Source organism: Ictalurus punctatus, chromosome 1, assembly GCF_001660625.3.
Source record: "Ictalurus punctatus breed USDA103 chromosome 1, Coco_2.0, whole genome shotgun sequence".
Classification (NCBI taxonomy): domain Eukaryota; kingdom Metazoa; phylum Chordata; class Actinopteri; order Siluriformes; family Ictaluridae; genus Ictalurus; species Ictalurus punctatus.
Window position 1 is genome coordinate 3,376,983 of NC_030416.2, and position 13,015 is coordinate 3,389,997.

At 39.1% G+C, this 13,015-nt stretch overlaps 1 protein-coding gene across 3 annotated transcripts; it reads right to left on the reverse strand.

Moving 5' to 3' along the window:
* Window positions 1–1,103: 1,103 nt before the first annotated feature.
* LOC108264536 (interleukin-4 receptor subunit alpha) lies at window positions 1,104–11,661 on the reverse strand. Of its 3 annotated transcripts, XM_017466146.3 has the most exons (10): window positions 11,570–11,661; window positions 7,919–8,009; window positions 7,435–7,555; window positions 6,904–7,085; window positions 6,690–6,829; window positions 4,652–4,820; window positions 4,526–4,558; window positions 3,956–4,046; window positions 3,064–3,118; window positions 1,104–2,797 (listed from the first exon to the last, which is right to left on the reverse strand). In XM_017466146.3, the coding sequence occupies exons 2-10, from the start codon at window positions 7,998–8,000 to the stop codon at window positions 2,477–2,479; spliced, it is 1,194 nt and encodes a 397-aa protein (XP_017321635.1). In that variant the 5' UTR covers window positions 8,001–8,009; window positions 11,570–11,661; the 3' UTR covers window positions 1,104–2,476. The 3 variants fall into 3 exon arrangements, with proteins under 3 accessions (XP_017321635.1, XP_017321652.1, XP_017321662.1); XM_017466163.3 differs by lacking the exon at window positions 4,526–4,558; XM_017466173.3 differs by lacking the exons at window positions 7,919–8,009; window positions 11,570–11,661 and adding an exon at window positions 7,832–7,915.
* Between the last annotated feature and the right edge of the window lie 1,354 nt (window positions 11,662–13,015).

Sequence of the window (13,015 nt, forward strand, 5' to 3'; positions counted from 1 at the left end):
CTTTTTCAGGGTATCAGTTTACATGAGGACTCGAGATGCATTTAAAAACATTCGATTCCAGTCAGTCACTTACTTCACCAGGTCTGAGAATTCAGCCAGATCTTATACGAGTTCTCGATTCTGGTTAGTCAGAAGCCCCAGATTTAAATTAACAAAATTATCGTTTCTATAGTATCGACATCCAAAGCGACTCGTACACCAGACAGTCTACAGACACAGATTAACATCGTTGAATTGTTTTCCTGTGAAGAGCTGTTCGTTTAAAATTTATGGAAGGAGTCTCCGGTGTCAGCTCATTCTTTAATCACAGGTAAAGTTAGTTTGCGTGATGGTGAGCCTTGCGGTTTGTTTGTTTTTTGTCTTATTAAATTGTCTGGTATGAAGATTTATTGCAGGAGCCAACATATTTCGCGAGATGTTCCAAAATGTTAAACTATAAACGTATAAAAAGTACGTCGCTCTTTAAAATGCTTTTAAAGGCAAATCAACTTCGTGTCAGTCTGCATCACACCCCCATTGATTATTCGCCTATAACGGCATGCCCCTGCAAGTGCTTTATTACTTATTTTAAAGTGTAGATATAGGAAAATGCCTATATTTGGTATACACGTGAAACTAATTCCTCCTTAGAAAGATAGTACTATCTTGAGTCATTCGAAAAGTACTTATTGAAACCTCTGCCCTATGATCTCCAGACTGCCGTGGCGTTTGTTATGACTGCAGCCAGGGTCACGACAATCTAATCAGCCACTGTGTTTTTCTTACCTTATGCCTTTTGGGGTAAAATGTAAGAGATTTAAAACAACGTAAAATGTAAATTGGATGTGTTTAAAAAATTTTTATCAGGACGTGCCATAACATGCTTAGGTTTTAGTCTTGTTTTGTATGTATCCATGTTAAATGTGTTCAGGTAGTGTTGAGTGTTACATGCCGGCACACATATGTGAGACATTTTACACCACGATTAAATTGAACGAGTTATACGAATAAAAAATAAATAATATCTGCTTAGACTTTATTAGTGGTTAAATCTATACGGCTCATGTTAGGATGTAGAATTGTCAGGGGGTGCGGGAAAGGGAAAAATGTTGTACTTCCACACATTCTGTGATTTTATTTTATTAAACATAATACACAATGAAGTGTATAAAGACCTTTATTTTTGGTGAGACTTGATAATAGGAGTTAGACAAAAGATAGATATACTGATACATGGTATTTAATAAACTTATTTACTTAGCAATTAACTTGCATAAATTGTTCTAAATAATGAAGATTTTATGTCCTCCCAAATTCTCAGACGTGACGTGAGTGCAGCAGTATATGATATACAGAACCAGCCAACACGAGAAAGTTCTTCTTAAACCTACGACTTCAACTTCCAAAACGATATGACAAATATGCAAGGAGTAAAGCGATTTGCCAACAATTACAAATGTGATGTATTAAAGAAATGCACATGAATACTTTTTGTCCCTTTCTAGTTACTGCTTTGTTTAATGTCTAATGAATGTCTGGGAAATAAATTAGTTTAGATATGAATCTCTTAGGACAGTCAGGCCAGGTTCATTAACATAGGAACGTATTGGATACAGCGGATTTCGTCTTTACCACATCCATTCATCCATGGTATATGCTATATTCTGGTCATCATGGGTGTCGTTTAAATGACTAAGCACATTAGACGATATTGCAGACATATACATGTAGGAACAGGCAGGATTGGTCAGAATTTCTTCGGGAGTGGATGGGATTGTCCAGAATTCCTTTCACAGTTCCTTCAGGAGTGGGTGGGATTGTTCAGAACTTGTTTGAGAGCAAGCATAATTCCTTCTGGGGTGGGCGGGGTTGGTGAGAATTACTTTGGGAATGGACTGGATTATTCTGAATTGCTTCAGGAGTGAGTGGGATAGTTCCGAATTTCTTTGAGAGCGAGCTGGATTGGTCGAAAATTCCTTTTGGAGCAGGCCCGATTGTGCAGGCAGGGATTTCTTGGGAGTGGGTGGGATTGTTCAAAATTCCTTTGGGGTGGATGGCATCTGGAATATCTTTCAAATATGGGTTTCCAAGAAGCTCACTTTCCTTTCTTGCTGGAAATAACCCACTTTCAAGATTCTGAAGCTTGTGGCCAGAAAAGTGCACAAAAGATTTGATACATTCATTGGATTGTGGGAGCAAAATCTGAGGCTGAGTTACTGAGGGAGTATCACAACAGTGAGCTGAGCTTTGCTACCTTTCTGTGAGCAGAAGTTCTGATAGAAATGCAATCAAATGAAACGCTGCTGCTGATGACGATTATTACAATAATACGATGCTTTCCAGAAAAATGCTTTCATTTCAAAGTCCAAAATGTCCTCCTTCAGTCAAGCAACTATTAACTGCTGTATAAAGACGTGTCATCATTAAGGTGTGGGTGTGATACCTGTGAACATTCCCAGCTTGTATGCGGTTGTTCAGAATACACGTGTTGTCCTGTTTAGTGCTTGTGTGTGTTAACAGCATGTTCACTAAGGGCGTGCGAGAGCGTGCAGTAGTCATCGCTGTACGTCACACTCCCGTTCTCTGCTGACATCAAAACCTGCATCCAGCTACTCATGCTGACCTTTGAATCCACAGAAAACTGAGGAGTGCTTGGAGATCTGGGTGAGCCAGTGATGTGGGTGTGGCCTGAGCTGTCATTAACGTTACTCATGTTTTTATACTGGGTGGGATTCGGTTCTTCAGTCAAGTGGTCAATCTGTAGAGACTCCTCCTTTTGTAACAGTTCACCCACATTCTCTGGCAGCATCCCCAAACACTGAGAATACACACATACACAGTTTAGCATCCGAGATAAGGTCAAATATAATAGAGCTCTTTCTTTTTTCAAACATTTCCAAACCTTAAACATTTCCTAAATTATTTTGTTAGCTTAACTGACGTTGGACTAAATGTAAATTGGCCCTCATAACGATGTTGTGAGTATAAACATTGACTAGAAAGCTATTTAATATTCAACAAAAGATGGGCAGATGTTTACTGGTCAGCTAAAACATTTAAACTGAGCAAAAATATTAGACTTACTTTGAAATCTCCAATATGAGGAGCAGGACCTGGGTTCAGTACATACCTTTTCCACCTGGGGGAAAAAAACAATCAACTTACCTCCATCATCAGTCTACTGTGTTCATGAGAACAAAGCACAATAACTTTGTTCATCTCTGCATCTGTGTTTTACTTAATTGGTCCTATATGGATAATTCTGGTCTTTTATGATCCGCCATGCCTACTTCAGTGTAAAGTTCAAGTGGTTCTTTGTTATTTCAACCATATACAGCTGGTACAGTACATGGTGAAACACAACAAAATTCCTCTAGGACCATGGTGCTACATAAAACAACACACTACCCACATGAGACGACACCGAACTATATAAGATCTACACATTCTACACAAAGTGCACGTGCAAACGTGTGCTAACAACATGGGACAGTTCGATACTACTACAACAGGACAATAAGCACAGTAAGAGACAGTGTAGCACCAACCAGTACACAGTTTTAGTGTGGAAGTGTCCGATATAACAGTTATTACAAAAGATAGGTGCCAAAGAGTAACAATATAGTTTAAAAATGGTATCAATGTAAACATAACACGCTATGACTTAGCATGCTTTGTTGGTACCTCGAATATTGAAGGCTCTGAATAAGTTCAGGGACTCAGACACAGTCCCAGTGTTCAGTCAAAGCTTATGGTAATAGTTATGTCTTAGATAAAAGAGCAGGTCTTGAGGGTTATCACACACCCAATTCACGATATAGGCCAAGTAGTGTCTTAAAATATCATAGTGCATTGCGGGTATTCTTTGCTCACCAGGGTACAGTGAGTTTTTGCAGCATTGTAGACTGATAGACAGGTAGATAGATAGATAGATAGATAGATAGATAGATAGATAGATAGAGGAGGAAAGACTCACCTGGTGTATGAAAAGTAGCAGAACAATATCAGCGGCAGTAAGAACAGAGCCAGCCAGACTCTAGCGTAAGACATATCCAGAGGGTCTGCTTCTAAACACACACAGAACACACTTCACACACATACACACTGGCCATATGTCAAAAATATAACATTACAACACATGATAGGTATAATATTGTGGGTTTTTTTTTTTTTTTTTTTTTTAATAAAAACCATTGAAAATATTCAAACATAAAATTTTTTTAAATGCCAGGATCTATAAATAGGCGTGGATATGCTAATTAAAAAATCTCTCCATGTCCTCTTTTGATGTCAAATTGATACCTGCGTTACCGATTTATACAAATGAAATACAAGAGTGTGCTTAATATGGAATAAAACATGATAGGGTCATAGAAAAATAAATCAACAATGGGGCGGTGTGATGCGGCCAGACATGAAGTGACATTCTGAAGTTGAATATTTTTCAATAACAGCATGTCCCAAGTGTTTTATTCCTCGTATACCAGAGCGATTTGCCAATGCACTGAATTTTTAAAATTATTAAAGAACATCCATATCGGCTCACCTGGGCCCGTAGCTGCTGTATCAAGTTTTACTTCTGCACACCAAAGAAACAAACCGAGGAAACCAATTAGCCAATTGGTGGAGGGATTTAAGTCATGTGATACAACCAACGGAGACAAATACTTACTTTTAGTGCGTCTAGTTCTCCAGTAAATGGCGGGACCCCAGTGACTCCAAACGCCCTTGTAAGATGTCCCATAAGGCGCTGAGCGCAAGTGTGCTGTGTAGTTAGTGTCAGGCTCAAATGTGGACATCGGCACCGACACATTGGTTTGAAAGGAGTGGACGTCCAACACCTGCAAACATACGCCGATTATAACCTTCGACACGTGAATAAGAGAAGGAAATCACACCTGTGCACCATTTGTCAGGTTCAAAACCATGATCAACTACCCTTCCTCAGTCCACTGTGTATGTCTCACACCACACACCCTATACACGATATAGGCCACATACGTGATGATTAAAAAAAAAAAAAAACACCAAAAACCCCTTTACATGGTTAATGCGACCCACAATATAAACCCTATTCACTATGTAGGTCACATTACAGCAACCACAACCATCACCAACATCTCTCTGTCATTAATCCACCATGGATATAACCCAAACCACAACACACACACACACACACACACACACACACACACACACACACACACACACTAAGTAAGCATTATCTGTTAGAGAAGTCATCATATAAAAATTAAAGATGTCTAAATATCACCACATCTATTACAAAAAATAATTGTGTTATTATTTATTCGATTCCAATTGTAACAAATGTAATTTGCTAATTGGGTAGTTAGCTAACTGTTGATAATGGCGAAGTGACGTTTTTTAGGCTTTTGGAAGGAGTCTCCAGTGTTAGTGCTTTTTTTTTTTATCGCTATCTGTTTCCCTGATATTTTTAACGGTAATATTCCTTGAAATTGCTATTTCCAAGAGAGCAAGCCACCATAACCTGGACCAGCTTTCTAGGCCTTGAATAGATCTTGGATTTATTCACGTACAAATATATTAATCTTTTACAAAATGCTTTCCATGGAGAGCGACATTGACAAGGTGGTAATAAAAACCCTCTATATTAAACCGTTAATTCTATCCCTGAAACACTAGGAAGAAAGCAGGGACATGCTGGATAGTGTGCAAGCCTACTGCATCACAAACACACACACACACACACACACACACCTAGGACAATTCACTGGCTAATCCAAATATACTGGAGAGTTGAAGGAAACCGGAGAACCCAGAGGAAACCCATATGGACACGGAGAGAGAACATGTGAAACTTCACTCAGATGGTAACCTGAACTCAGGATAGAACCTTGGAGATCAAACGCCAATACAACCCCGTGCCGCATTTATTACACTAATAGAAACAAATTTCCTGTTACTGTAAACTACAGGAATAGTAAACCTGTTGAGGTGTTTCAGCACATTCTAGATATTTTATGTCTGATTTTAATGATAACGGATTTGGGTTACTGACAGGAAGTGGGTTCAACATGTTGCTGAAGGCTTTTTATTTTTGTTTGTGGACACACTCACAGGCGTGTATCCTCTTTGTGGTGACAGCACTCCTTGCTAAAAATACGTTCCCACACCCTACATGTCCTGCTTTTGCCACGTGACAACAAAATCCAAGCATAAGTTAAATTCGATCAGCGTCGATCGGTTATTTTTTATAACATCAGCCCCGGCAGTAGTTTCCAGCTGATTTATATCAAAGTGCTCGTTCCAATACGTTATCGTTTCTGTAGTAATAACGCACACAGGCCTGTTGTATTGAGGACACGGATTAAAAAGCTGTGACGTTTTCTGCGAGGACACGTTTATTTAACGTTTATGAAAGGAGTCTCCAGTGTTCTATTCTGTATTTATTGTATGGGCTAATTAAAATCAGTAAATATGAAGTAACCCATTGGTCACGTTTTCAATTAGCTGGTTAGCTTTAACATAAAATCTACCCTTACTGACTCAGGGACATTTGTCTCTGGGCAAAATCAAGACAAGCCCCTCATTCCTGCACTGTGTGCTCCTAATACACACAGTGTTAGTCGATGTCATGTCACCACCACCTGACCTTAACTCAAATGCTAAATGTTAATGGGGTGAATAAACTGTGGTATCAGATGTACTCTACAGCTTCATACACACACCTTGTTCGTTCTGTGTATGCTGAGTTGGTACTGGAGGAACGGGACGAGCATCACGTTTTCATTATAGCCGCTGAGCCAGTGGAAAACAGCCTCATCTGGTTTCCATAGCAACATCAGCTTCGATGGTGGGACAGGCTGAACTGCAAAATGCACACGTCATATGAACATATAAACAAGGAGTGTATTTGTACCTCTGTGCGTGTGTGGTTCTTACTGTTCTTTACTGGCATGTAGTCTTTCTTCAGCACTGTTGATCCATTGTTGCCATGGAAACTGTAGTTAAGCGAGATCTGGAAGATGTCCGTGTCCATGAACGTGTGTTCAACCCGTGTATACAGGTTCAGCACGCACAGCCATGAGTATGTCTGGGACGTGAACGCACACTCGAATGTCTCCCTGTTCAATATTACAACAGTTGCACCCAGTAAATATAGAACACACACACACACACACACACACACACACACACACACACAAAAACAACTTTGTTTGTTTTAATTGTGTAAAATATCGTTGACCTGAAGGAGGCGTGGCCTATGTGTCTGTCAGTCACAGTGAAGGAGGCATGGCCTATGTGTCTGTCAGTCACAGTGAAGGAGGTGTGGCCTATGTGTTTGTCAGTCACAGTGAATGAGGCATGCATCTGATCAGTGATCGCATAATGTTAAAGGTAAAACTTTCAGGTTTGGAACATTGTATAACCCCACCCCTCATTTGAATATGTATGAAGCTTTGAAATAATCACGATTCATAATGGAATTCCAGCCAGCAGAGGGCATCACGGGGTCCTGGCTCAGAGGTCATGTTCAACTCACACCTGATGGTGTAGAGATAATCGCTCAAACACTCCAACCTGTAATTATGACCTACGTGCACACACACACACACACACACACACACACACACACACACACACACACACACACACACACACAAAGTCGTGCTATAAAATTTACGCACAAAAATTAATAATTAAAAAAATATCTAAAGAGACCTAAAAGATCAATTTGTTCAAAAATGTACTGGTCTGTAAACCTCTTATTTACGCTCCCACCTGTGCACACACTTCATGCCATTTATATTGCTGGTAATAGAAATAGTAAATTAGAATGAAACGAAAATGTACATCTAAAACTGTTTACATTTTAAGAGATGGCCTGGGTCAATGGGACATGCCATTGCTATGCAGTGAACAGAACATGAGGGTTAAATGGTGGAACAATGAGTACCATCTGTCATATTCAGGCACATCAGCGTTCCCCTTAGGTGAGAAAAACAGACGAACAACTGGAAAAAAAGACTGCATCTCATCTTCTTTTTCTGTAAAATACAACGTTATTATTTTTAATACTCATCTGTCAGAAGACTACATCACTGAAAAGCCGTCACCGTCATTCATGGCGGTTAAAGCAAACCAGCACAAACCTGTTGCGATTAATTACAGTGCCCTCTACTAATATTAGCATCTTTGGTAAATATCAGCAAAGAAGGCTATGAAACATTGTCTTTATTGTTTAACTTTTTGATCTTTTGTTAAAGAAATTGTCTCAACGCACTGTGAAGAGAATGATTTGAGTGGCCAAAAAATCTCCAAGGATCACAGCTGGAGAATTGCAGAAGTTAGTTGCGTCTTGGGGTCAGGTCTCCAAAAATACAATCCGAAGTCACATACATCACCACAAGTTGTTTGGAAGGGTTTCAAGAAAAAAGCCTCTACTCTCATCCAAAAACAAACTCGAGAGTCTTCAGTTTGCCAGACACTACTGGAACTTCAAATGGGATCAGGTTCTATGGTCAGATGAAAACAAAATAGAGCTTTTTGGTAACAAACACTAGAGGTGGTTTTGGAGCACACAGAAAGGTAGCCATATGGAAAAGTACCTCATGCCCACGGTTAAATATGGTGGTGGCTCTTTAATGTTTTGGGGCTGTTTTTCTGCCAAAGGACCTGGATAGTTTGTTAGGATACATGGCATCATGGACTCTATCAAATATCAACAGATATTAAATGAAAACCTGACTGCCTCTTCCAGAAAAATTCAAATGGGCCGTGGTTGGATCTTCCAGCAGGACAATGATCCAAAACATACATCAAAATCAACACAAAAATGGTTTACTGACCACAAAATCAAGGTCCTGCCATGACCATCCCAGTCCCCTGACCTGAACCCCATAGAAAACCTGTGGGGTGAACTGAAGAGGAGAGTCCACCAGCATGGACCTCAAAATGTGAAGGATCTGGAGAGGTTCTGTATGGAGGAACGGTTTCAGATTCCTCGCCATGTATACTCCAACCTCATCAGGCATTATAAAAGAAGACTCAGAGCTGTTATCTTGGCAAAGAGAGCTAGCACAAAGTACTGACTAAAAGGGTGCAATTGTTTGATATCCATGAGAGCAGAGTCTTTTTGTGAATTTTTTTAAGATCAAAAGGTTAAACAATAAAAACTAATTTTCACAGCCTTCTTTTTTTTGTAATTAACACTTTTATTGATTCACAAGTTAACACAAATAGACAAACAACATATATAATGAATCAAACTATTTTAACATAAATCCTCACTATAACCCCTCCCCTTACCAACCTCCCACCCCACCCTGGTCCCCTCACAAACACCCCTGTGGTCAACAGAATATAAACTCACATATCCAAAAAAAAATTTAAAAAATCAATAAAAATACACACAATTAATTAATTAAATACAATAATCAAGTATAATCATAGACTAAACCCTAAATTATACTCTCCACTGCCCCTCCTCGAGAGTCTCCCAAAAACGCCAAATAACTGCTCCATTTCTTCCTGAAGGAATTCCCAACTCCAATCCTTCTGCTCGACCCCTCCTCAAAGGCCGCCACCCTCCCCATCTCCATACACCACTCTGGAAATGAGGGCGCTCCATCTGATTTCCATTCCCTTAAAATAACCTGTCTACCAATCATCACACTGGTCAAAACCCAATCTTTTTTGTACCTATCCTCCAATTTTGTGACCTCCCCATCTCCCAAAATACAGAGTCTAGGGAAGAACGAGATCTGAGTGTTCAACACCTCACGTACAAAGCTCTGCACCTTCCACCAAAATTCTTGGATCTTACGACACCCCCAAAAAACATGGGTGGTGTCTCCATCTTCTGAATGGCATCGCCAGCAGTTGGGTGTGTCTTTAAGACTGAGCCTATACAATTTACAGGGCGTCCAATAGAACCGATGTAAAATCTTAAATTGTATAAGGCGCACCCTTGCGTATCTAGATGTAGTTTTTATATTTTTTAAAATCCTAGCCCAGTCTCCCTCCCCCAATTCCAAATTTAAATCTTTCTCCCATAATCTCTCAAGAGTGGTCGAAACTCCGTCCCCTAGACTCTGAATCAGTAAGGAGTAATACACTGATGCTTCATGCCCTCTTCCAAAAGCAGAAATCACCTCTCCCAGAGTATCTGCTGCTTTAGGGGGGTGCATGCTACTCCCAAAAATAGTACAGAGCAAGTGGCGTAGTTGAAGATACCTAAAAAAAACTGAGATCTGGGGATCCCAAAATGTTGAACCAATTTTTCAAAAGATATCATCACACCACTCTCATAAAGATCACCAAGTGTATTAACCCCCCTCATGATCCACTCTGACCAACAAAAAGGGGACTTATTAATACGTAAGTTGGGGTTTAGCCATAGGCTCGAAGCAACATTGAGATAAATATCAGAATCAAACACTCTGGACACTCTTGTCCACACTGAGTGCAGATGTGAAATAACGGGGTGTGATTTAACTTCTCTGGTTAGATTAATGGAAAGGCTTTGCAGTGGCAAAATAGGGGCAAGAACTTCTTGTTCAATGCAGAACCAGGGAGGGGCTCTCTCAGGTGGAAGTGACCAATGAGACAAATGTCTGAGACCAAACGCATAATAACAAAACAGAACCTTGGGTAGGCCTAGCCCACCCTTGTCAACCGGCCTATGTAACTTATTGAAATTTAACCTGGGACGCTTACCATTCCAAATAAAAGACTTTGCTATACTCTCAAATTGCTTGAAATAAGAAAGAGGGACATCTATAGGGAGAGATTGCAGCAGGTAACTGAATTTTGGAATACAACTCATTTTAATAACATTAACCTTCCCGATCATAGATAAATGTAAAGAAGACCACCTGTCTACATCACTCGAAAACCTTTTTATTAACGGGTCAACATTAACACTAACTAAATCGGACAAATTTTTAAAAAATTTTGGAAATAAAATACCCAAATACTTAATGCCCTGTTTGGGCCACTGGAAGGCACCAGTCTGAAAGGCCGTTACAGGACAGTACGCTGTCAGAGCCAAAGCTTCGGATTTAGACCAGTTGACTTTGTATCCTGAGAATTTGGAAAAGGAATTAATAATTCTGTGGAGGAAGGCATAGATCTAGTAGGGTCAGAGACGAATAATAAAATATCATCTGCATAAAGCAAAAGCTTATGCGCCACACCTCCCGCCACCACCCCTGGAAAATCATTCTCCTTTCTTATCGCCGCTGCTAACGGTTCCAGGGCAAGACTGAACAATAATGGGGAAAGAGGGCAACCCTGCCGGGTGCCCCTATCTAGAGTAAAATAATCTGAAATTAGTCCATTTGTTTGTACTGCCGCTACCGGGTGTCTATAAAGTAGCTTAATCCAACCAATGAAAGTATCCCCGAACCCATACACTTCCAAAATCTTAAAAAAATAATCCCATTCTACCATATCAAACGCCTTTTCGGCTTCACAGCCTTCTTTGCTGGTATTTACCAAGGGCGCCAATATTAGTGGAGCGCACTGTATTTAATAAATAAGTTGCATATACTACTGTTTACATTAATAAGTTATTTTTATAAGTAGACGGAATAAAGATCTGTACCTGGAGCTGTCAAAAGTTGTTGATTGTAGTATGTTGAGCAAGAGAAACTGAGAACACACGCACACACACACACACACCCCTCTCTCTCTCTATCACTCACTATCGCTCTCTCTCTGTGGTTTGTTTGGCGTTTCAGATCCTCATTATGTTCACTCTCTGATCATATCTTTACCATATCATCCCTCTGTGTGTGTTTTATGTACATTTATTTTATATATATATATATATATATATATATATATATATATATATATATATATATATATATATGTGTGTGTGTGTGTGTGTGTGTGTGTTTATATATATATATATATATATATATATATATATATATATATATATATATATATATATATATATATATATATATATATGTGTGTGTGTGTGTGTGTGTGTGTGTTTATATATATATATATATATATACACACACACACACACACACACACACACACACACACACACACGTATGCGTGTGTGTGTGTGTGTTTATTTTAAGACTTCTCCATTATTGAGTCAGTACAAAACCATGTTGTATTTCCAAACATTAGTTTTCCAAAAAAAAACCCAAAAAAGTTACAGTGAAATGTTTGTATGTCAGTAAAGAATGGGACATATTACATAACAGACAGAAAAAACATAATGAATTCTGCTGGATTTTGAATGTAATAATCAAAAAGCTACTGCTACAGTCAAAGAACTATGGCGGGTTCTCCAAAATGAATGTCTCCTTCCAGACACTACACTGTTGTTCCTGTTAAGGTTGAGTGTTAGGACTCTAAAATCCACTTTCCGTTACACTTTCCTTGTGCCTTGTCCAAGTGGATATTTGTGTGACGAAGACAATGTACACTTCAGAGCCTGTTAAAAATTTACTGGAATACAGTGATGCAAATTAGGACCAAGTCTTATCCTTTATGTGCAAGGAAAACACACCGTACTCTTTGAATATAAATGCTACTAAATAGCATTTAGATTTACTCAATGTTTATTACATCCCCAGGCCATTATTTATTTTCTACACTATCTAGTTTCTGCAGTTCAACACTTCTTGGCTTCCTGCCTCTCAGCACTTATCTGATAAGACATGGAAAGATATTTATCATCAGACATAAATGGGTAAGCTCGGTCTGTTTTATAGTACTTGGTTTTATCTTTAGGAAGCTTTGCAGTATATGCAGAAAATACATCTTAAATAAACATCAATAGAAGTCAACAGGTAACATCTCAATCAACAAATAATTCGAGTATTTGTGGTTGTTTGTTCAGAAAATTTCTACATTTAAAATGAGAGAAATATTTCTTGAGTATCAGCCATAACTTTAAAACCAGTGACAGGTGAAGTGAATAACATTGATTATCTCGTTTAGAGTGGCACCTGTCATGGGCTGGGATATATTTATTAGGCAGCAAGTGAACAGTCAGTTCTCGAACTTGATGTGTTGGAAT